The sequence below is a fragment of the Mastigoproctus giganteus genome, chromosome 10 (genome assembly GCF_048544385.1).
Source record: "Mastigoproctus giganteus isolate SK-2022 chromosome 10, ASM4854438v1, whole genome shotgun sequence".
Taxonomy (NCBI): domain Eukaryota; kingdom Metazoa; phylum Arthropoda; class Arachnida; order Uropygi; family Thelyphonidae; genus Mastigoproctus; species Mastigoproctus giganteus.
In genome coordinates this window covers 9,018,982-9,042,547 of record NC_143584.1, presented here as the reverse complement: position 1 = coordinate 9,042,547, position 23,566 = coordinate 9,018,982, and the positions used below count along the sequence as shown (strand labels likewise).

Genomic DNA, 23,566 nt, shown 5'->3' with positions numbered 1-23,566 from the left:
TAACATTCATAAATATACAGATTTGTTTGTAACACATACGTATGTTTTAAATATTAAATAATAATAAAAAATATACACATATACCCCCAAAGTTTACATACTTTCTCTCGGGTGTGAACGCTCTGGATTCAACACCGCTCAGGATAGTGGAAAATGAAAAAGACCTGGAGTTAACTGTGCAGTCTGATATGAAGTTCTCTGAGCAGTGTAGACAGTCTGACAGAACAGTTCATGGAGTCAATGATATACAGGTGACCCACGCTTAATGCTCATAATTCATTCCTGAAAAACAGAGCACTAAGTGAGTGCCGTATTCCCACAAGGTAACATATGTATTTGTGAGTTGCAGTCTATTCCATAAGATATTTCCTAATCAATAATAAATGGTAGTGAAAATACGCACAAATGTCGGTTAAAAATATTTAATATTCAATTTTTTGTACATATAAAATATTCTACATTACATACATATATAATTATGTGGTAATTAACTAACTAAAATCATGAATTTATTAATCTGATGGCCCTGTGCTTGTGAGTTTTCGGACTGAAAAATGTGTCGATTTTGGGTTGTGCTTTGGCCCTCTTCCTCTCTTTGTACAACATCATGTAGGGATTCATTTCTTTCTTCAAATTTCTTATTACCTTAGCGCTTTGTTCCATGTCAGGGTCATTCTCCCGGAAATAATCACACATTTTTTCAAAGTGTTCAAAAGCTTCACTAAGTCCTTTTGCAATCAGCGACTTCATCTGTAGTATCTTGATCATCTTCTCCCTCAATAGCAAGCTCTTGTTCTTTTATCATTTCCATTAGTTCTTCATTAGAGAGGCATTCCTGTCGTTCATCTCTTGTATGTCATCATCATCAATTTCGTCTGATCCTGCTTCTTTTCTGAGCTCAACAATTTGCGTTTTAATGTTTTCAATGGAATCATCAGGTTCCTGGGAATGCTTTATGCAATTCTTCCAAACTTTCCTCCGCACTCCATTCATGGTTTTCTGAGCCACTTCATCCCGTGCACTTGAAATGCTGTACCAAGACTAAAACTCTTTTAATTTTGGTACATTTTCAGTGTTGATGGCTTTAATAGCTTGGGAAAAGGTGTTCCTTATGTAAAAAAAAAAAAAGAGTAAACTGCAGCCATTATCAACCCACTGCAGGATGGAAGCCTCCTCAGCAATTCATGTTGAGGGAAATGGACCATAATCTGCCACGCTGGTCCAGTGCAGGTTGGCAGATCAAATGTATTTAGCAGTCAGGGGCTTGAACCCCGGTCTACTCAAGGAGCATGTGCTACTGCACTCCTGCTCCTGACCACTCGGCTACGGAGACCTACTTATGTAGTATGCTTTAAAGGTGGCAATTACACCTTGGTACATTGGTTGGATTAGAGATGTAGTGTTTGGAGGCATGTAAAAAACTTTTCTGCAATTGTTCAAGTCTTCTAAGCTCTTTTTGCTTGGGTGTCCTGGCATGTTGTCCATGATCAGAATTGCTTTGCAATGAAGGTTATTTTTTTTGCACGATATATCTTTCCACTGCGGGACAGAAGAACTCAGCATACCAATCAATGAAAAGCGACCTGGTTACCCAAGCTTTTTTATTAGCCTTCCAGATTACAGGTAGGTTTGATTTAACTAACCCTTTAAGAGCCCTTGGATTTTCCGAATGGTAAACTAAAAGGGGTCTTAATTTAAAATCACCTGCAGCATTACCACCCAACGACAAAGTCAACTGATCCTTAGCCGTTTTGAAGACTGGCATGTTTTTTTCTTCTTTTGATATGAAATTTCTTTTAGGCATTCGTTTCCAAAAAAGGACCTGTTTCATCTATGTTAAAAACTTGTTGAGCAGTATAACACCTGTCTTCAATAATTTTAACAAGTTCTTTTTTTGAAAGTTTCGGCTCCTTCTTGATCTGCACTTGCAGCTTCTCCCTGTATTGCTACGTTGTGTAGGTTAGAACACTTTTTAAATCTATCAAACCAGCCCTTACTAGTGTTAAATGGTTCAACATTTTTTTTGGGGTGAGCTTTCTTCAAATCTTCATATAGGCTCTTCGCTTTTTCTTTAATAATAATTGAACTTAACAGAATTCTGCATTGAGTATTACCTTCAATAAAATTATTTAGAAGTTTCTCCATTTCAATTATAATAGTTGGCCTAGCCCTAGTCAATTTAGTTGCCTGCAGGGGAACAGCTATTTTTCTGGCTGCTAAAATTGATTCTTTACTTTTTTATATTTATAATTGTTCTTACAGTTGAACCAGTCCTAAATTATTGCACACATCCACTTGTCGCTGACCGGAATTGATTCTCTTCAAAACGTCTAATTTAATTTTCAAACTCAATGTTTTTCTTACCTTTCCAGTCTTTGTACCGTGTCCAGATTCTTTTTCATTCTTATCCACCATAACTCTGAAAATGTAACTGCATTGCACTGATTGTGATACGATGTTCGAGTACAGTAAACTGTCCGTATGTCTAACACTGTATGTACTGAATGATGACTAGAATCCCTCTGGCAAGTGAGCTGAAGACACTGACGTGTTTTACTCTTTATTGCACGAAAAGTATTGTAATCAATTACGGTGTCAGTTGTGGAGTTTTCTGCTTCAAATGGATGGAAAGTACTTGTCAATATTCCATCTGGAAATAATGTCAAGTGGAGGAAAGACAGTAACAATAGGTGTTTTATTCTGAAAAGGGAGAAGAAAGAACTCAACCTTGGGGAACACCAGATAGAAAACTGAATATGCAATTACAAAAAACAGTTGGCAAACCATAGGATAGAAACTTATTTACAAGACATTGATGCAAGTTCCATACAATAAAATCAAATGGGGAAGTTGCGCTTTATGTTACCGAAAGTAATTCGTTACGGTGGAGGAATGTAAACTGCTTCTAACAGATTATCCCCTTTGGGAATATTGGCAAATATTCCCCAAGGGGATAATCTCAAGGCAATGCAGCTTAGAAAACAGAAAGGAGTACCTAAGGCCATTTGGGCAGTAAAACAAACAAATTTTCTGTACTTTGGGAAAACCACACGGTCAGAGGAGTTTTGAAGATAAGAGAATACAAGGAATACCACTGCATTTAGCACTCATGGGGTCGATTATGTGAAATAACCTTTTTGCAAGTTATAGTTCCCACAGTCCTTCTTTATCTTCGCCTTCTTCCCATGTTTATATTGCGTCAGCATTTCCGTCCTTAATTCTTTTCCTCCAGTCCTCCCTATCCTGGGCTTCCTCTCTCCTCCATTCTCTCTCTCTTTTAAATCCTCTGCCACCTTGTCCTTCCATCTCAGCTTAGGTCTCCCCCTCTTCCTCTTCCCTATCACCTCCAACTTTTCACACCTCTTCCCCACATACTCCTCACTTCTTCGTTCCACATGTCCAAGCCACCACAACCTAGATTCCTGCATTTTTTACTCATAGGCCCCACCTTAACCGTACCTCTGATGTAGTTATTTCTTATCCTGTCCTTCCTCGTCACACCACACATCCATCTTAGCATCCTCATCTCCGCCACTTCCATCTTCTTCTCCTGGGCCCTTATCTCAATCGCCCATGTCTCAGCACCGCACATCAATGCGAGTGCACACAGTTTTATACACTCTTCCCTTCATTCTACAATTTACTTTCTTATCACACAGCACCCCACTCATCTTTCTCCAGTTCAACCATCCACATTGCACTCTATGCTGTATTTCTGCACTCAATCCTCCATCCCTCTCAACGTTCGATCCCAGATACTTAAATTTTGAAACTGATGGTAGCTTTTATTCCTGCAATTTTACAGAACTCTCATCTTCTCCACTCAGTACCATATATTCTGTCTTTGTTCTACTTATCCTCATGCCTCTCTCTCTTCCAACGCTTTTCTCCATTCCTTCTCTACCTTTCCTTGGGATGGTTCGCACAGTACGATATCATTATAATTCCCACAGTAAAACAAAAAAAGATATAGGGAGTAAATCCATTTTTCAACAGGGTATATCTTTCTATTACAGGCCAGAACAGGAAATGCAAACTTTGTAACAGCATATGACACTGGATGGTGAATTTTTTCAGTTTGTGCACTAAAAAATAATTTCTCTCTTGAAACTTTGTGATAACATCAAATCCACACCAAGAAATTAGAGCATATTGAAAGTTTCAATTTTGTACATAGACTAGAAATTATAAAAATAATTAGTTAATTTCACGGTGGCTATTTTCTCCTTTTGCCAAAAAAAAAAAAAAAAAAAAGGCTTAAAAATGAACTGGACTGAAGCAGGATTTGCCAAAAATTCAATCTGTACGGTAGTTAAACAGCGTTATAGTGAGATGCAGGTTATAATATAAGAACAGCATTATAGTGAATTAGCGTAAAGTGAACCGCGTTATAACGAGGGCCTCCTGTACAGGAATTTGGCTAGCATGGATAAGGAAGTGATTATCTTATTGTATAAGGCAATGGTCAGGCCACATCTTGAGTACTGCATACAGGTCTGAAGGTCTCATTTTAGGAAGGATGTAGAGCTTCTGGAACAGGTACAGAGAAAGGCAACAAAGAGGTGCTGTTACCAAGGAAGGCTTCAGTTTTGCAAATTGCAGGATCTGGAGACTAGGCACTTGCGAGGTGATTAAGGCTTTGAATGGATTAAGCAAGCTCAATGCTGATGGAATTCTTCCTCTTTTTACACACACGAGGGGACTTAAATTCAAACTGAGGAAGGATGGTTGCAGAATACATGTATGGAAGTTTGCCTTTAGCCAACAGGTGGTTGATTGCTGGAACAAACTACCATCTGTTGTGGAAGTGGATAGCTTGAATAAATTCAAGGAAGAACTAGAAAAACTATTGGAGGGGGATGGATAAGTGAAATGGGAAGGGTTTTTTTTCTTTTGGCTGATGCTGTATAACTTGCTTTCTTGCATCATTTGCCACTAATAGTACTAAACTGTTCCCTTCAATCTATCCCAAGCCAAAGCTCCCACTACTTTATGCTCTTTGCTTTGCTACCCTAGTACAAGGCATGTTTATGTTTAAATTCATTTTTAATTGGGAATACTACGCCATAGATACCTAAATGCGGTAACACTACTCTATTCACAGCTTATGCAGCAATACTACATAATACATATTACACTATCAAATTTACATTATATATATTGTGCTATACAGTTATGTTTCAATGTTATAAATTAGTTGCCTTACAAAAAAAAATTCTAATAGTAATTATACTCATATGAAACTATAAAAAATATTATGAAGTAGCAGTATGAAAAGGAATAAGAAATCTCAATGTGATTTACACTGACAATAGTGGCAGAATTGCCTCTTAATCCAACAGTCATTATTCAACAATTTTAGAGGTCAAGAAAGATAATTTTTCACATGCTTTATATTAAATTAACACAAATAGCAACTGCACTAGTTTTAAACAAAAATACAACAAAAAACATAATATAATAAAATTTTTAAGTATTAAAAAGCCTACTTAGTTAAAATATTTCCACCTTCTTTCTCTTCTATAATTAAGATGCCTTCTTTACTTCATATAAGTTCTATGTTTTATTTATAACCATTTTTTATTCAAATTTTTTTTAGCTTGTGTAAGGTCTTTGTATCATTTCTTCTGGCCACGACTGGTCTGCTGTTTCCATCATATCTTCAACAGCTCCTTTTCTTTTTTTATATTATTTTTTTTATTTCCTTATCTATTAATTTGTTTTTTTTTTATCAAATTCTATTTTCTTTTCTGCTGTTTGGATGCTGCTCTTTTAATCCTTATATTTTTCTCTCTCTCTCCTCTCTATTTGTTATCAACTATCTTCAGATATGGATTGATCTATTTTGCTTTTATGATAACTCACTACCTATTCTGAGGTTTCCCATATAACTTTCTTCATACTATTTCATATATCTCCAACTTTATTTATGTTCTTAGTTTCAGATGATATTTGGAATCTGTTTTGAAGTTCAACTGTATATCTGTCACTTAAATCCTTGTCTTTTAATTTTGAAATATCCATGACTTTCCAGTTTGGATTTCTTAGAATTACTTTAGTTAATTAGAATTAATCTGATCTTTACTTTTATTTCTACAAATTCATGGTCAATGTCACATCTCTGCTGCTCTCATTGTTCTTATATCCAATAATGTTTTAATCCCTTCATCATTTGCAAGTATATGATCTACTTGGGTTTTCAGTGTTGGTATCAGCAAAATGATACAAGAAAGCAAAGCTTATACAACATAAGAAAAAAATAATAATAATTTTCCCACCCTTCTAATAATTTGTCCAAACCTTCCTTAAATTTACTCAAACTATCCACCTCTACAATACTAGGTGGAAGTTTATTCCAGCAACTGAATACCCTTCGGCTGAATGCAAATATCTGCAACTATTCTTTTCCAATTTAAATTTATGTCTCTTGTGTGTTTCAAATGAGACAAGGTAAAGATGCTGACAGCATTTAGTTTACTTAACCTTTTTAAAGCCGTATATACTTCGATTAAGTCACCATGCAGGTGCCTAGTTTCCGGAGACCACAATCTTTTAGAAAGAATAGATAAGAATATCCTTTTGTGCTCCTAACTAATCTCATTGCTGTTTTCTGCAACCATTCCAATAGGTCATATGAACAGATCAACCACTGCCTTATAAAAGTAAATGTAATACTTTAGTTGCACCATCAGGTCATGTCCATGTATTCTTATATATTATGTCTTTAGATACACCTTATCTATGGTGTATCTAAACACCGATATTATATAGATATTAAACTCTTAAAGTATTATGCCAAGTGCATTTAATTATTTTAAATATTATCTTATACACCTTTTGGCATCTCTCATATTGTGCGATTAACTTCACAACTGGGTCGCCATGTCTGCAATACTAGGGTACCTGCCCACCCACTGATGATAGGCCAATAGCCTTGAAACATGTCTGGGTGGTGGTACTCACTGAGAATAAGTAACAATAGTCTTCTCTATTAGTGAAGCGTTACTTATTTGAGGTAGTGCAGTATCATGGCAACTCGTCGTGAAGGCAGAGCACAATATGAGAAAGAGCAAATGATGCCCACAACAACTACTTTGTAGTTTTTTTAAGAGTGTCTATGGTGTATCTAAACACCGATATTATATAGATATTAAACTCTTAAAGTATTATGCCAAGTGCATTTAATTATTTTAAATGTATTCTTATGTACATATTCTTCTATGTTTGAATTTGGTACCCATTTAGTAAGTTATTTAATGCACAAAACTGTATTAGTTAATCTCCATTTTCATTTTTACCCTACCTCCTTTACCCTTCACTTTCCACACGTCAGTTGTCATTTCCAACTTTAGCATTTAAGTCTATTACCATAGTGAGATCATATTTTTATGTATTTTGTTTATTATATCTTGAATATTATCATAGTATTCTTCTTCACTTGTTCTTCAGTGTCATTCGTTGGTGCATATATATTATAATAGCCTTTATATTATTTGTCCTTTAACAATATTTCATTTACTGGTTCTCATTTAATAAGTGATTGTTTTGCTATTTTATTTAATATTAACATAACTTCTTTATCTTTTATAAGGTTTTCCATTTTTCCTTTAGTTTATTAATATTCCTAAAATAAATATTGATAGAAAATTTGTTTCTATCAATATTTCTTTGATTATCATCTGGTAGATTCCTTATCTGGTAGAATTCTTACATTCCAGCGTCTTATGTTTGTTATTAATATAATTTAATTAATAAAAATACATACATAAAAAGAAAGCAGTGAATTAACAAGGTTTTATTATTGAAAGATAAGAATATTACCACCTTACATATGTTTATAATTCATATTTGCAAAATTGGTGCTTTGGAGATTATAAAGATTATGTAGCATTTAAAAAAAAAGAAGAAAGAGAAAAATGCCAAGAAAATTTTATTTTGTTATTTTCGAGAGGCATTTTAGAAGATTTTCTATATTTTCTCTTTATATGGCTTTAGTATATATTCTGATAAGAAAAATAAAAATATACTGTAATGAAAGGGCAACATTACATTTATCTGGTATATTATATATATATACTTATAATATAACTTTTAACATGCAAATAAATAATAAATACTGGTAACCTCAGCAATTTTATACTACATTTACCAATGACAAGTAGCACTAAACTAGGTGAGATGTACTAATAAAAGGATAAGATCCATAATACTTGAACTGTTGGAAGCTTCATGCTACTGGAGTTTATTCTAGTTCCACATTCCCCTTCCTTCATACATATGTAACCTGCCAATGGAAGAGATCAATAAGGATGTAAATGAAATTAAAAGGTTACACAATGATAGTGTGTTAGGAGAAAAAAAAAAAAAATGCTAACCATTTCTAAGCTATCATCCTGATATGTGAAATGTTTCATATGTTTTGGTGACTAGCAAGTAAATAATGCATGAATTCATCCCCCCCACCCAAAAAAAACAGCTTGGCTGAATTACACTTGCCTAGTTCAAAATTAACAGTGTAATACATTTGTATTACACTTTTAATTTGGGTCATCTTAAAATCATTATTGGGAAATAACAAAAAATAACAGTTGGCCTATTCACAAAATTTTTAAATAATTATAAATTTAAAAAAGAAAAAACATAATTTTTTTAGTTATAATTAAGACTGAAAAAAATTACCCATGAAATTTCTAATGCATGTTTGGGGGGGGGGGGGGAGAACAAGGAAGAATACTGGATTAACACCGCTAGAGTGAACTACACCCTTATGTGCCAATAGTATTAGCATTTATATCACATGGGTTTGACACAAATGTTACTGAATAACATCTAGAATCTTATCTAAGTTTATCATTTAACAAGCTAGTATCTTATCAAGTTTACTATTTTGTGGCAAGTTCTAAGCAGCTGAATTTATTCTTCACTTTTTTCTTATGAAGAAAACATCTATGGGGAAAATACTTCGGTTTCCCTCCTCTCGTTGTAAGGGTAGCCTAGGCCCTAGATTATCATTACACCCATGATGGTGAAACGAAATATAATAAAATTCTTGTAGTTCATACAAAAAAACTTGGCCTCTCATTGCAAAACTGATAAGGTTATCAGAGTAAACTATGACTATCGTCACTGTACCAAAAACATTAGTGGAAAAGGAAGTATATTACACATTTGGGATCCTTCATAATAAAGTTTTCAATAATCAGGTCAACCCGACGGTGACTTCAATGTGATCACAGTACCAGTACATAATGTTTTCATTTTCTTATATAAAAGATAGATTACTTAAGCATATTGACCTTACAACTCTAATCCTTTAATGAGTAATAAAAAAGTCAAGTCACCTGTTACTACTCCCATAAAATGCTTGCAACATTTCCTAAAGGATTTTTTTTTTTTTTCGTTTGTTTATTTACACTTCCACATGCGCATAAGTTCATAAAATTGCAGCCCTACATTTTTCACTTTCATGTACTAATACATCCACCATAAAATAGTAATGATACGCACCTCCTTATATCAGCAATAGCAAAACTGTACCTGGTTACATAGACTTCCTCTTATCGTGAAAAATTGGCGAATGTTATACACATGACAACTATAGAAGTAAGCAATAATTGAAAACCATGTTACGGAATAAACTGAAGAAGGATAACTCGCTAAAAGGAAGGTAAATATTTAAAATAGCAATTCTCCCCTACCTATTAAATGACAAGGCAGTGTATGTACAGAGTGCAGGTTTGTACATCAAAAATATTTACGAAATGAACTTTGCTTACTAGAACTTCCGAACTTAATGTTTTAACAAATTATCTACATCAATCTGCAATCACCCGTTCGCTGTTGCATTGCACTTCCCTTCTCGTCAACATCACAATTCACGTGACTTCCTCATACGATAAATATCGTCTTAGACGAGAACGTATATGTGTAATCAAAATGGCAGCTCCCATGATTTTTGGTCGCCGAGTAACCAATCTAGTTCTTGACTCCGGTTCTTTAATTAAGAATTGTCCAGCTCATGTAAGTCCGCTTTATTAATTTAATTAACATAGAATGATCATCGGTAATGAATGCAATTGTTTGTAAGCGAAGTAATGCTACCTTTACTTACCATCGTTTCGTCCACAGCTTTATGATACCACCGAACTGAAAGCGAGGTTTTGAAGATCTCGGTTTACACAAAATCATGTTCCTAATAAGTGTTTTTAGTTTCTACAGTAGGTTTTTGCATGCGTTACAAGTGCCGCTTAATTATATTCTTAAAAAAGAGAGTAAAATCACATGAAGTTAGTCTAATGATTAGGTTTTAATGAAGGTAGACCAGTTTTTTTCCAGTATACAGTGATTTCGGCATGATTCTGTATCATGCCTGCTTCAAGTAAAGAAAGTTTTTGAATATGTTTATCAGTATATTCTTCTGATTCCTATATATAAATATATTCGTATATCACCGCGCCTAAAGAAAGACATCGGCATAGGAACAATTTGAGGAAAGGGCTCGAATATGTGGACTGCAGTCTGGTAACCAAGTACCTTAGCGGAGACCTGATTGAAGTGTGCAAGGCTCTGATAAGAGAAAGTAAAATGAATTGAGGATGAAATTTTCAGTGTTATAATTGATTATAGAATTAGATGCCATAAATTCAAATTACGAGAGAAGGGTCAAATAGGTGGTTTGTCTTATTTTATTTATTTATTTATTTTATTTTTTATTATTTTTTGGCCATTGCAGCAGGCTTCCTTGCACGATATGACTAATACTAATATAGGATTCTGAAATACTGTATAATTTATTACCTGCCATCCTGAAGTAGGTGATTAGGGTGTGTATATGTCCCATGAAATACTATTCCTCAGGTGTTTTCTCCTTTATTACAATCCTCTAATGGTAGTGAAGATAAATGCATTAGTTTCTTTAAATTAATTTAATTGCCAGGGAGTCAAAATTTAAACCTTTTATGATATACTTTATGATTTCTTGTTTCATTTTTTAAGTTGTCAGATATGAAGTTTTCTGAGCAGACAGTCTACAAGAGTAGCTCATGGTGTTTTGTTAATAGTATACAGAAAATTTTCTAGTGGGGATAAGGAGGTGATTATCACCTTGAGTACTGTATACAGGTCTGCAGGCTTATTTGAGGAATAATATACAGCTGCTGGGAGTACAAAGAAGGGCAACGAGATAGGTGAATGGAACAAAGGATTGCTCTTATGAAGAAAGGCTTCAATCATATCACCTGCAGGGTGATATGATTGAAGAGTATAAGGCCTTGAATGGTTTTGGCAAGCTCAGTTTGATGGGATTCTTCCTCTTGCCTAGATTAGTTGCCTGAGGGGACCTAAATTCAAATTGAGAAAAGTTGGAGAATAGATGTGCAGAAATTTGCCTTTAGCTAGTGGGTGGTTAATTGCTGGAACAAACTTCTATCTGTTGTTGTAGAAGTTGACAACTTAAATAAATTCAAGGCAGAACTAGACAAACATTTGGAGTGAATGGATGGGTGAAATGAGAAGGGTTTTTTTTTTTTTTTTTTTTTTGGCTGATGCTATATGAGCTTGCTTTCTTGCATCATATTCTAATGTTAAGTTGCCATTTTTCTTGAAATTAAGAAAGAATAATGTATTATGATGCTAACTAAAGACAACGCTATGCTGCCCAGCATCCACAAATTTTGGCTGAAAATCATAATTGTATGTGGTTTATGTTCAATTAAACTGCTTGCTTAGAGTGGGGGTGGATACACAGACTAATAGATTAACAATAGCCAGAGCTGAAAATGATTTTTGCACTGCTATTGGAATGAGCAGTGGCCTTGAAAGCAAGGTGCTGGAGATTTCAGTGACTACTGGGAGTCATCATGAAACAAGCAAATACATAAGCTGTGTTAGGATAACTAAGAGTAAGAACACCCTGTTCTGAACAGATGCATGTACACCAATTCTAGGAGCATAGTAAATAAATTTGGTGAATTTGAAGTGCTGGTCAAAACATCAAAGGCAGATATTGTTGTGATATCAGAGACATGGTGTCACTCAGCTATAAGGGATGCAGAATTTGAATATGGGAGTACAATGTATACGGAAAGGAGAGACAAGATAAGAGAGGATTATTGTCTTAGTTAAGAAGCACATAAAATCTAAGGCAGTGCATCCAGTTGACATGGGTGGCCATTGCCATGTGGAATCAGTTTAGTGTGACATAAGCACTGGGAAAGCAAAAATGAGACTAGGAGTGTATTATAGACGTAATGACTGATGAGTACAACAAACAACTGTACAGAAAAATAATGGGCCAGTAAATCAGAATGTCTTATAAAGGGGGATTTTATCTTTCCAGATATTGACTGGAACTTGTGGATTGGTCACTCGCACGTCAGCAAGATTTTTGTGGAATTATTGGATGACTTTTTTCTAGAGAACCAACAAGAGGGAGTAACATTCTTGATCTGATTATCAGCAGTGATTATTCATGCATTACGAATCTGCAGGTACAAGACCCACTGAGTGGCAGTGATCAGACTGTATTTGATTTTTTTTTTTTGATGTGAACCCCAAACACGAGAGGTATTAGAACCTATAGTACTTAGTACCATACTTGGGTTGGAGGTTGAGAAGACGAAAGAAGATATTTGTTGACATTGGACTTGAACTTCTGTAGACTGTAATTTTCACGGAATATGTATGAAGGAGGGTTGTTCCAGAAAACGGCAGTTGAATAAATAAACAAGGAAGATGAAAAGTTGGTTCTGTGGGTTTGAAGTTCGACAGTAAATGGATGTTGGCTGGTGGCGGCACGTATTCGGACTGTTTTGAAAGAGAGAGTGGGAATTATAGAAGCCATTTCAGAAGTACAGTGCCCATGGAAGTATCTGTAGAAGAGGCATGCAGCAGAAACAGTACGTCTATGAGAAATCGAGTGGAGAGACTGTTAGAGATGAGTCATTAATTAACCTAACTGCCCTCTTCTGAATGGAATCAAGAAGCCTGAGAGGTGTTTTGGGGGCACCACCCCAGATGGGGGAACAATATTCCATGGCAGAGCGGATTTGCAATTTATACACAGTGAGCAGCTGTTTGGAAGAAAAGTAATGCCGAGAGCAAAAGAGAAAAACCAAGTTTTTTAGATGCAGAGGAAGCAATATTTGTAATGTGCTTGTGCCAAGAGAGATTAGAAGTCAGGGTAATCCCCAAAAGAGATACATCATTTTGCCTAGAAATCGGAGTGTCACTAAAGATAGGAGCAGAAGAATCCTTTTTGCGAGATATAAGACAAGACTGAGTTTTAGAAGGGTTGAAATCAACTAAGTTGTCTTTGCCCCACTGGAGAATTACCTGAAGATCGGCATTTAAGGAATTGGTAGCAGATTTTCGAGAAGTTGAAGCTGATTGAGCAGGACAAGGTTTCTCAAAATGGAGAGTGGAATGCAATGTGCTATCATAGGCAAAACTATGGATAGGATTTCCAGTCAATGGAAGAAGGTCATTAATATACAAGAGGAAAAGAGTGGGGGAAAGAACTGAATTTGGGGACACCGGCATTTTTAGGAACTGGCTGGATATGAGCAAATTTCCAAGGAGAAGGAAAAGCACCTTTGGAATAAGAAAGTGAAAAAAGGCGCCGAAGAATAGGAGTAAGTTCAGGAGCACAGGTTTTGAGAACAAGTGGAGAAATACCATGAAGACCTGGAGCTTTCTTAGCACCAAGATTCATCAAAATCCTTCTGATATTCTTTTGACGGAAGATCACAGGAGGCATTGAATGGAGCGTGTTGGTAATAGTGGGAAGTGTTTTACCAAGATCATTAATACATGAGTTGGAAGAAAAATGGGATGCTAGCAGGTCAGCTTTATCCTTGACTGAAGTGACAACAGAACCATCTGGTTTGGACAGAGGTGGGAGCAGAGATGGGTAAAAGTTGCGGCCAATAGCTTTGGCAAGAGACTAGAATGTTCGGCTACCATTAGGGCAAGAAGCAAGTTTTCTACTCTTAGCCTGTTCAAACTCTAGTTTTGACTGATTAATAACTGCTTTACAATTGTTGCGAGCTTTGATGTAGGCAGAAAATGAAACGGCGCCTCCATAGCCAGGTGGGCAGGAGCAGCAGCGCGTAGCGCACGCTTCTTGATTAGACCGGGGTTCGAGCCCGTGAGCCACCAAATATGGAAGATGCAGAACGGTCAGGGAATGATCATGGCATATCCCCGGAGCAATATGGCATTAGTTGCTAATGCTACTAAAAACCAAATAACCAAAAATAACAAGAAAATGAAACTGAAGAATTAGAAACAAGCCAATTATGATATGCAACATTCTTCTCTTGAACAGCCTTAGCACATTTATTAGAAAACCAAGGTTTAGATAAAGGATGAGATTTTAAAGTGGAGTGTGGGATAAAGGATTCCATTCCTGCAAGAATAATTTCACTGACACAATCTGAGCAAACGTTGACATCAGAAGTTTTGAAACAGTAATTCGACCAAAGAAAAGAAGTCTCGCAGGTCATCCCATTTTGCATTCTTGTAATGCCAAACAACACGAGGTTGGGAAAAGCCATGAGATAAAGGTTCCATTGGAGAAGAGACAATCACCAAGTTGTGATCCGAAGTGCCTAAAGGACCTCTCACTTCGACCGTGTACTTAGAAGGGTTGTTTGTGAGAAAAAGATCAAGCATATTTGCTGTATGATTAGGATTGTCCGGTATTCTTGTAGGTAAATGAACAATCTGTGCTAGGTCATTAGTAATTGCAAAAGTCTCAGCATCTCGACCTGCTGGGTTGGTGTGACTAGAAAACGGAAGCCAGCTGGAGTTGTGAACATTAAAATCACCAAGGAAAATTACCTCACTGTTAGGAAAGTTGGACTGGAGAAAGTCAAGTTGCAAAGAGAGGAAGTCAAAGAGCTCCAAGTGATTAGTGGAGTTGGGAGAACGGTAGAGACAACAGATGAATTTTACACAATGAGGTAGAGAGATTTTAAGCCCGAGAAGATCAAAGAGAGGAGATTCCAAATTGCCAAGTCTCTGACAGGGAATATCAAAACGGACATGTGCACAAGTACCACCTTTGAGGCGAAAGGAATCATACAGCGAATAATTTGGGCATCTGAGATGAGCAGTAGTTGAATCAACCGATAACTGAAATTCTGGCAGAAAAAGTACGTGGGGTTTGGCAGACTGCAAGTGGAAATGGACATCGTTGAGATTAGAATTGAGACCACGTATATTTGTGAAATGAATTAGGAAGTGCTTGGGAGATTTAGATCTTTTCGCAGATAAGCTTGCTCTGTTAGTTTGACAATTCATGGTGTATTCAATAGTAAGAAAAAGTGGGTGGGACATGCTGTATGAAGTAATGAAATTTTTGGATATGGCGTACACGTGGTAAGAATATACCCAGATCCCTGACATAACGTGGCCTCGATAATGCTCCCCATACACACTATTCGGACTCCCTCCAGTCACTATCTGGCAGAGTAGAGGTAACAAGATTATACACTAGCTGATCTGGAAGCCTCCTAGAGAGTTACCGATAGGTTCGGTCTGGTGTACTAACTAGCAGCCGGCCTGTGAACACCATTTTAGAGCTGTACCCTTGAAATGTAACGAATATTGGATCTCGCCGTGGCGAGATCCAATCATCATAACCTCAAAAAAGTCATCAATCGTACTGCATGATGGAAGAGATAGGGAAGGGTTGACCGGAACTTAGCTCTAGAGACTAAACATGGGTTCCACCACTTCAAGCCTCCAATAAGCAAAGTGGTGGTTTTTCACCGGTTGATGAGAGTCATCTACCACCTAGAAAATTGGAGTGGATACTACAATGTGGTTACAAAGGAACTGGATGCAAAACATAATTTTGATATCATATACTTGGGTTTCAGGAAAGCTTTTAATACTGTTGCACATAAGACTGCTGTACAAATTGGAGCAGTGCAGCATTAAGGGCAAGTTTCTGCTATGAATAAAGGAATGGTTCAGAAGACAGAGTGGTAATCAGTTCACATTATTCTTTGTGGACTAATGTTATTAGTGGAGTCCCTCACAGTTCAGTGAGGGACTCCACTTAAATTTGCTAATAGGCTGTGTTAAATTTATTATTATAAAAAAACTGCTACTCTTGCACATCCTCCTCGAACTTATCAGCTTTACACATTAATATGTAAAGTTCTCCACGATTCAACAAAAATTGTGTATACCAAAGAGTAGCAGGCCATAGATTCGTTTGTTTTTTTCCAAACAAGCATTCAACATTTGAAGTTCTTGAGAGGTAAAAATGGTTACTCATTAAATGTTAGAAAAAGTTTATTCATGGATACTTAAAACAGGTCCATCCAACAACTCTCAGTAATAGTGCAAATTTTTCAATTAAATCAATTTAACCCTTTCATGAGTAAGCCAGCTTTTTTTGAGCATGTGTGGGCTCCCTGTTGTGAGATGTCAATAGAGTTGGACTGTGGAGTGAGTTTCTTTATGAAAGTAGATTTTTAAAAAATAAACTTTGTACACAAATGCTTTTAAATACAGTCAGTTCTCGCTTTACGAGTTCCCTGGTTTACAAGGTTCCCCCCCCCCCCCCCAAGTTTCAACAAAATCAAAAATATGAACAGTAATTGCAAAAAATGAATGATAAACATTCATAAATAAATACTGCATTCCAAACCACGGGTGTAGCTATACAGTACAGTGTACCCCACTTTACGATATTAATCAGCTTCAGAGACACCATCGTATCGTTAAAATGTCGTAATGTGAGCTCAATAACACATTGTTTTTTTGATAATTCGCTGCAAGATCTTGGAAGTTGAAATTTTTGCTAAGCTATTTATCTCTCTAAAATGTCATTTTTAAGGTCATGAGCGTGACCTTAAGACCATCTAAAAGGTGGTGAGCGTGTTTTGTAAATTGTATTAGTTTTCAATTCAAATCACTTTCAATTTAAATGCACTACGCTCTCATTGTTATCATATGTTTCGTTATAAGAATCAATTTTAAAAACGCCTTTGTAACATTTTTCTAAAGCACATTTCTGGAGGTCACTACCATAAAACAATAAAAACAATTTGCACTTTCTGGTTTATTGGGCTTTTCTGTTAGTGTATCTAATTATAAACGGGTAGTAAACTCAATCTTATTGCATTTGCGATAATCCCGATAACTGGAATTGTGCGGGTTTTTCCGTTATTATGGTGAAATGTGTTTCCATTTGCTGAAATCTTCAATCGTATAAAAAACAAATTTTCAGAATCTTCTCTTCGTTCCTTTCAAGCTTCATAAACTTGTTACTCCACGAGAATCGTGTTAGTTGCTTGTGTGTGCCGTTAAAAAATGCTTATGCATGCAATCGGAAGATTTATAATTAAAAGAGAAGATTATCTTGGAAACAAATGCCTCTTGAAGCATTTCTGAAGAAAACAACTCTTTATGCAACAAACCAACAAGTGCCGAGCCAATTTAGTTCATGATGAAGAATAAACATTCTTTAACATTTGTAAGTCATAAATAATTTCTCTATTATTATAACTTGCTTGATTTTACAGGCTACGTTTTCATTTCTTTTCGATAAATCAATCATTGTTTAAACAAAATATGAGGTGAGTGCTGAAAATTAAGCTAAGCTATACATACGATCTAGTTATTACATTACAGCACATAAGGACTCCTTAAAAAATCAAGAGTCATTGTTTAAACATAAACTAATTTCATTGTTGATAACGTAACCCCTATTTTTAACATTATGTCTATGGCAAATAAATTCCTGCTTTACGAGCGTGCACTAGGAGCGAATTAACTCGTAAAGTCGAGAACTGCCTATATTAATTTCTTTTCATTTTGACGTGATTGTTAAACATTCACGTTTAACAATTGTTAAAGTAAAATTATTGCAAAAAGTATTAAACCCAGAATTTTTTTTAAAAATTCCAGTTACTTTTTTTTTTTTTTTAATGCACTAGGTAGTAGTAGATGACTCTCATCAACTGGTGCAGTACCACCAATTTGCGTGTTGGCAGCTTGAAGTGGTGGAATCCATGTTTATTCTCCAGAGCTGAGTTCCAATCAATCCTTCCATTATGCAGCATGACTGATGACTTTTGAGCTTATGATGGATGTTATGGCGAGATCCAATCTTCCTTACATTTAGAGGGTACAGCTCTAAAACGGTGTTCACCGCCCGGCCGCTAGTTAGTACACTGGATCAAACCTATTGGTAACTCTTTAGGAGGCTTCCAAATCAGCTAGTGTATAATCTTGCTACCTCTAATCTGCCAGATAGTGATTGAAGGGAGTCTGAGTAGTGTGTATGTGGGGTTGTATTGTCTAACCGCAATATGTCAAGGAGCTGGATATATACTTACGCCATATCCAAGAATTTCTTCCAGCATGTCCTACCTGCTTTTTCTTACTTCTGAATACATGAGGAATTGTCAAACTAATAGAACAAACTTATCTGCAAAAAGATCTAAACCTCCCAAACACTTCCTAGTTCACTTCCACTTGCAGTGTGCCAAACCCAGTGTACTTTTTCTGACAGAATCTCAGTTATCGGTTGATTCAACTATGCTCATCTCAGTTGACCAAATTATTTGCTGTATGATTCCTTTCACCTCAAAGGTAGTACTTGTGCATATGTCCGTTCCGATATTCCCTGTCAGAGACCCAGGTAATTTGAAATCTCCTCTTTCCGATCTTCTCTGGCTTAAAATCTCTCTGCCTCATTTTGTCAAATTCATCTGTTGTCCCTACCATTCTCCCATTTCCACTAATCACTTGGAGCTCTTTGACTTCCTCTCTTTCCAACTTGACTTTCTGCAGTCCAACTTTCCTAACAGTGAGATAATTTTCCTTGGTGATTGATAATAATGTTCACAACACCAGATGGCTTCCATTTTCTAGTCATACTGATCCTGCTGGACGAGATGCTGAAGCTTTTGCAATTACTACTAATAACCTCACACGGATTGTACATTTACCTACCAGAATACCAGACAATCCTAACCATACAGCCAACACACTTAATCTTTTTCTCACAAACAACCCTTCTAAGTACACGGTCGAAGTGAGTGGTCCTTTAGGCACCTCAGATCACAACTTGGTTATTGTCTCTTCTCCAATGGAGCCTTTATCTCATGGCTATTCTGAACCTCTTGTTGTTTGCATTACAAGAATGCAAAATGGGATGACATGCGAGATTTCTTTTCTTCTTTTCCTTGGTCCGATTACTCTTTCAAAACTACTGATGTCAACATTTGCTCAGATCGTGTCGGTGAAATTATTTTTGTACAGATACTTCCATGGGAACTATTCTTCTGAATTGGCTTCTATAATTCCCGCTCTCTCTTTCAAAACAGTCCGAACACGTGCCGCCAACATCCATTTATCCAACTTCAAATTCACAGAACCAACTTTTCATCTTCCTCGTTTATTCATTCAGCTGTCGTTTTCTGGAACAACCTTCCTTTATATGTATTTCCTGAAAATTACAGTCCACAGAAGTTAATTCCAATGTCAAGAAATATCTTCTCTCGTTTTGTGAACCTCCAACCCAAGCACGGTACTAAGTACTATCGGTTCTAATACCTCTCATGTTTGAGGTTTTCATTTAAAAAAAAAACCTCTACATCTATTTATGCATAATTTCGATATCATCAACTTCCAGATCTAAATTTCAGCTCTTATAAACCAAACTCAGACATGAAAGCTAACAGGTACAATATCCTTCTTATTTTCAAAGTTATTTTCGTGCTGCCACCTATTAAAATTGTTTATTAGTTGGAAACATAGAAAGAGATGGCAGCTTGTACTGTAAAACTTTCAAAATAATTTTTAATGTAAATGAACACATTATTTGAAATTACCTTAAGAAACATAATCTGTATAGTAGTGATAGCTAGTGTGTAAATGATTGATTTCCTCGGTAATCTGATAGAAGTCAGATTATAGCCGCCTGACTTTCTTTTCATTGCTGTTGAAAATACTAGTGCATCCAGCATTTTTGAAGTAGAAAGTTGGTGTTGGGGTGGAGGAAGAATAAAAATTTGAATCTGCTTTGGAATATAGAGAGGTTAGTGCTGCTGATAGAAGCAGTTGACTGAAATGATTTCTAAATTCACATTGTTGTTATCCTAAACAATCAAATAACATAAAACTGTTTAATAGGTTTCAGTCAACTTGTAGAATAAATATAATGCACTAAGAAATGCTTCTTTAATCAACATTCATTTGACTGTTTCAGAAACAAATAAATAGTGTTTATTTATTTACTTATTTTTTTTTATTTAGTTTATTTACTACTACAAATAAATAGTGTAATTTCCATTCATTTCTCATTACTGGGCCTGCAGAGTATACCAATTATTTGCCTAATGCCTAGACCCTCACACCATCAGTTTTTTTTTTTTTTTTTTATAAAATTGTCCATGCTTAAAGCTTTCCTTTATTTACCTTTGAAAGTTTGTCAAGTGAAATTACTTTTGAAAGTGAAAGATAGTGGTAGAATGAGTCTGTCAGGCAACTTAGGCTTGTTTGTTAGTTATTGTTAGTTATTTGGTTTTTAGGAGCATTAGCAACTAAGGCCATATTGCTCCGGGATATGCGGTGGTCATTCCCTGACCTTTCCGCATCCTCCGTATTTGGTGGTGACGGGCTCGAACCCCGGTCTAATCAAGAAGCGTGTTCTACGCACTGCCGCTCCTTCCCACCTGGCTACGGAGGCGCAGGCAACTTAGGCATCCGATTAATTTATGCCCTAACTAGTAATGGTGGAGGTATTCCTTTTTTACATGTGTATGTGTGATAAAAACGGAATGTAAAAAAATGATTCTTTGGTAGTGCACTAGAGTTCTTTTAATATAATACAAAGTTACAAGTCTCTGGGTTTCGTGTTCTTTGAACTGTGCTGGTAACAGATATACAAACAGCTTTATTATTATTATTATACATGCTAAATTTCGACATTTGTGTCTCTTTAAATCTTATTTAGCACATTTTAATTGTAATAGGGAAATCAGTATTATCAAAATTGTTTTTTACATCACTGCTATTATTTGTAATGATGATGAATTAATACACATTAATTTATTTAACAGGAAATTGGAGAAAATATTTATACTGTACCTGATGTTATAAGAGAAATCAAGGACAAGGCAACAAAACAGCGACTTCAATTTCTACCATATGAGCTTAAATTTCGAGAAATTCCTTCAGAAGTTATTAAACATGGTAAGTGAGCTTCTTGATTCTAACTTGATTATTCAGTTCCTATTTGGAAGTTTTTATTAATTATAATACACTGTTTTGAGTAGTTAGGAGGAGGGGAATGCATTTTAAATTGTTGGTGAGAATAAATTTCTGTTTGATACTAATTTAAATGGCTTTATGCACATTACACACAGCACAAGTATAATATATATAAGCACACATATCTAATAACACATAGATTTGGATTCATTTCTCCTGCTCCTATATCAATATTATTTTTAAATTTCTTTTGTTAACTTGATATCCTCTCCATAGTTTTCCTGATGATAGTTTGTTTCCTGTTTGACAAACCTTCTGTCAAGCAGAGGTATACCGTACCTGCCAACTCTTTTGTTTTGGTCCTAAGCTTTCTGATCATCAGGAATGTTCTTTGGTTTTACAATAAATTATTTTCTTTGGCTTTTTAGTAATGTATCAAAAGAATTGTTCTGTATCCCAAGTAGTGACCACAATGTTCCTGGTGGAAGGTTGAGTCCTGAATTTTTTTGGCTTTGTGGACTCCTGTTTTAAAAGAAAACAGGAGTCCACAAAGCCCAGTGATGAATCCACATTTCATAATCAGTTAATTCTTGAAAGAAATCCTTGTGAATCATCATGCATGTGTAAATTTTTCTCACAAAATTTATACCTACACTGCTACTGAATAGGTATGAGCATTCTTGGCAGCCAGAAAGAACTGACACTTCATGGTCAAGTATTCATGGAGAATGGTTAGTACTGAACCCTGAAAATAGTGCCAAAAAAAATTTGCACATTTCTGGAGTTGTTGCTTTCCTTGGTCATATAAGTGGGGGTGAGGTAATTTTATATGGATTCTTCATCTCAAATTGTTTAGACCAAAATTTACTAGAATACAGCTCTGTTTTGTCTGTATTCTGTTATGTTTGACTTTATTACCAATTAGAGTGAAATTAATGAAATCAAAATCAATCAATTTAAAAAAAAAAGTTACCCTATATATATCGAGTTCACTTTAGTCGAGCTCGCAGTGTATACCGTAAATGCAATAGGTTTAAACCAAACTCCTCTTCTTCACACTTTCTACATAAAATATACTTTATATATATATATACTATCATTGAATTATATTAAATAAAGTTAAATTATAATGAAATAAATAAATAAATCCTTAAGCGTTCATTAGAGGCAGCGACATGCAATTCCTCCATATGAAGCTGAAATACATCCAATTTTTTAAATTTAATAAAATATAACATAAGCCAGTAGTATGGTAAAAACTGTAGAGCAAAAATAACCCAAATAAACAATCAAACGAAAAAAGAATAAATATAATTAGTAGCCCCAAAAACCCTTATATAATTTCGATCTTTAAATCCAATTAACAAAAACTATACAAAATTTAGGATAATGCCAATTATTTATTAATTTAGCGGTACCCCCCTGAAAGGTACCAGTTCCAAAAGGCGTGAAATATCACCAAAAGAGGGTTAAAGGAACTACCAAATGATAACAAAATCAAAATAAATTAAAATAAAATAGACTGACCATCATGCCCCATCTCGACAGAGGACCACGAGGCCAATAATGGTCATGGAATCGCTGCATTTCAATCGCTATCCAAATCATCGCCATGGTGAAAAGATCGAAGTACCAATTCACCCTCCCTCCTCCGATCGATCCACCAATGCAGAGGATTTGCACAGCGGTGGTCCTTATGCAGCGAAAAATAAAATATAGAACAGACAGCACTCTAGAGCAAAGCCACACCACTGACATACTGTAAGCTGAATCAGCTTATATAAAAGAAAAAAGGAAAATAGATGGCGACAGATTTTACCATACTACTGGCTTATGTTATATTTTATTAAATTTAAAAAATTGGATATATATATATATATATATATATAGTGTTTATTTTGTTAAATATACATGTTGGTTTATGGAGAATAGTATCATAAAAGATATATTTAGATAAATCTATTGAGATAAATCACTGCCAGTATTGTGAAGGTTTGAGCTGTTATTTTGTAATTACATGCTTTTAAGCTGAGTGATCAAGTGTGTTTAAATCTAACATTAATTTTTATGTTATTAATAGGTAGCAGATCATTATGTAGGTGCACTGTTTTATGTATATTTAAATTATCCATCATTTTGTTTTGAAAATTTAAAGTTGAGTACAGCAACACCCATATAACACGGTACTTCTGCAACATGGTTTTTCTCTAACATGATTGATAAATTGCGGCAATCCTCTTATAACACAGTTTTGCTCTAACACGATTAGAGAATTTCGGTAAACCTTGCATAATGGTGCTTTTGTGCTGAGAAAACCCTGCTTCCTGTT

The 23,566-nt window shown here is 35.4% G+C and overlaps 2 protein-coding genes across 7 annotated transcripts in view; one reads left to right on the top strand and one right to left on the bottom strand.

The window, feature by feature from the left end:
• Positions 1-9,849, bottom strand: part of Su(dx) (WW domain containing E3 ubiquitin protein ligase suppressor of deltex) — a 382,533-nt gene extending 372,684 nt beyond the window's left edge. The window contains exons 1-2 of one of the 6 annotated variants that reach the window (XM_090383423.1): positions 9,699-9,849; positions 8,150-8,284 (exon numbers count right to left, since the gene is read on the bottom strand). The gene's annotated coding sequence lies outside the window, so the exon portion shown is untranslated. Of the gene's footprint in view, positions 1-8,149; positions 8,285-9,341; positions 9,404-9,507; positions 9,603-9,698 lie in introns of those variants that run through there. The other 5 variants (XM_090383427.1, XM_090383425.1, XM_090383424.1 and 2 more) reach the window with 5 other exon arrangements.
• Positions 9,850-9,916: 67 nt separating this feature from the next.
• The window catches only part of LOC150078673 (RNA-binding protein NOB1), a 52,836-nt gene continuing 39,186 nt past the window's right edge, over positions 9,917-23,566 (top strand). The window contains exons 1-2 of the mRNA XM_090382230.1: positions 9,917-10,020; positions 21,087-21,219. Of these exons, the coding sequence (XP_090238356.1) occupies positions 9,937-10,020; positions 21,087-21,219 (217 nt within the window). The 5' untranslated portion in view covers positions 9,917-9,936. The remainder of the gene's footprint in view (positions 10,021-21,086; positions 21,220-23,566) is intronic.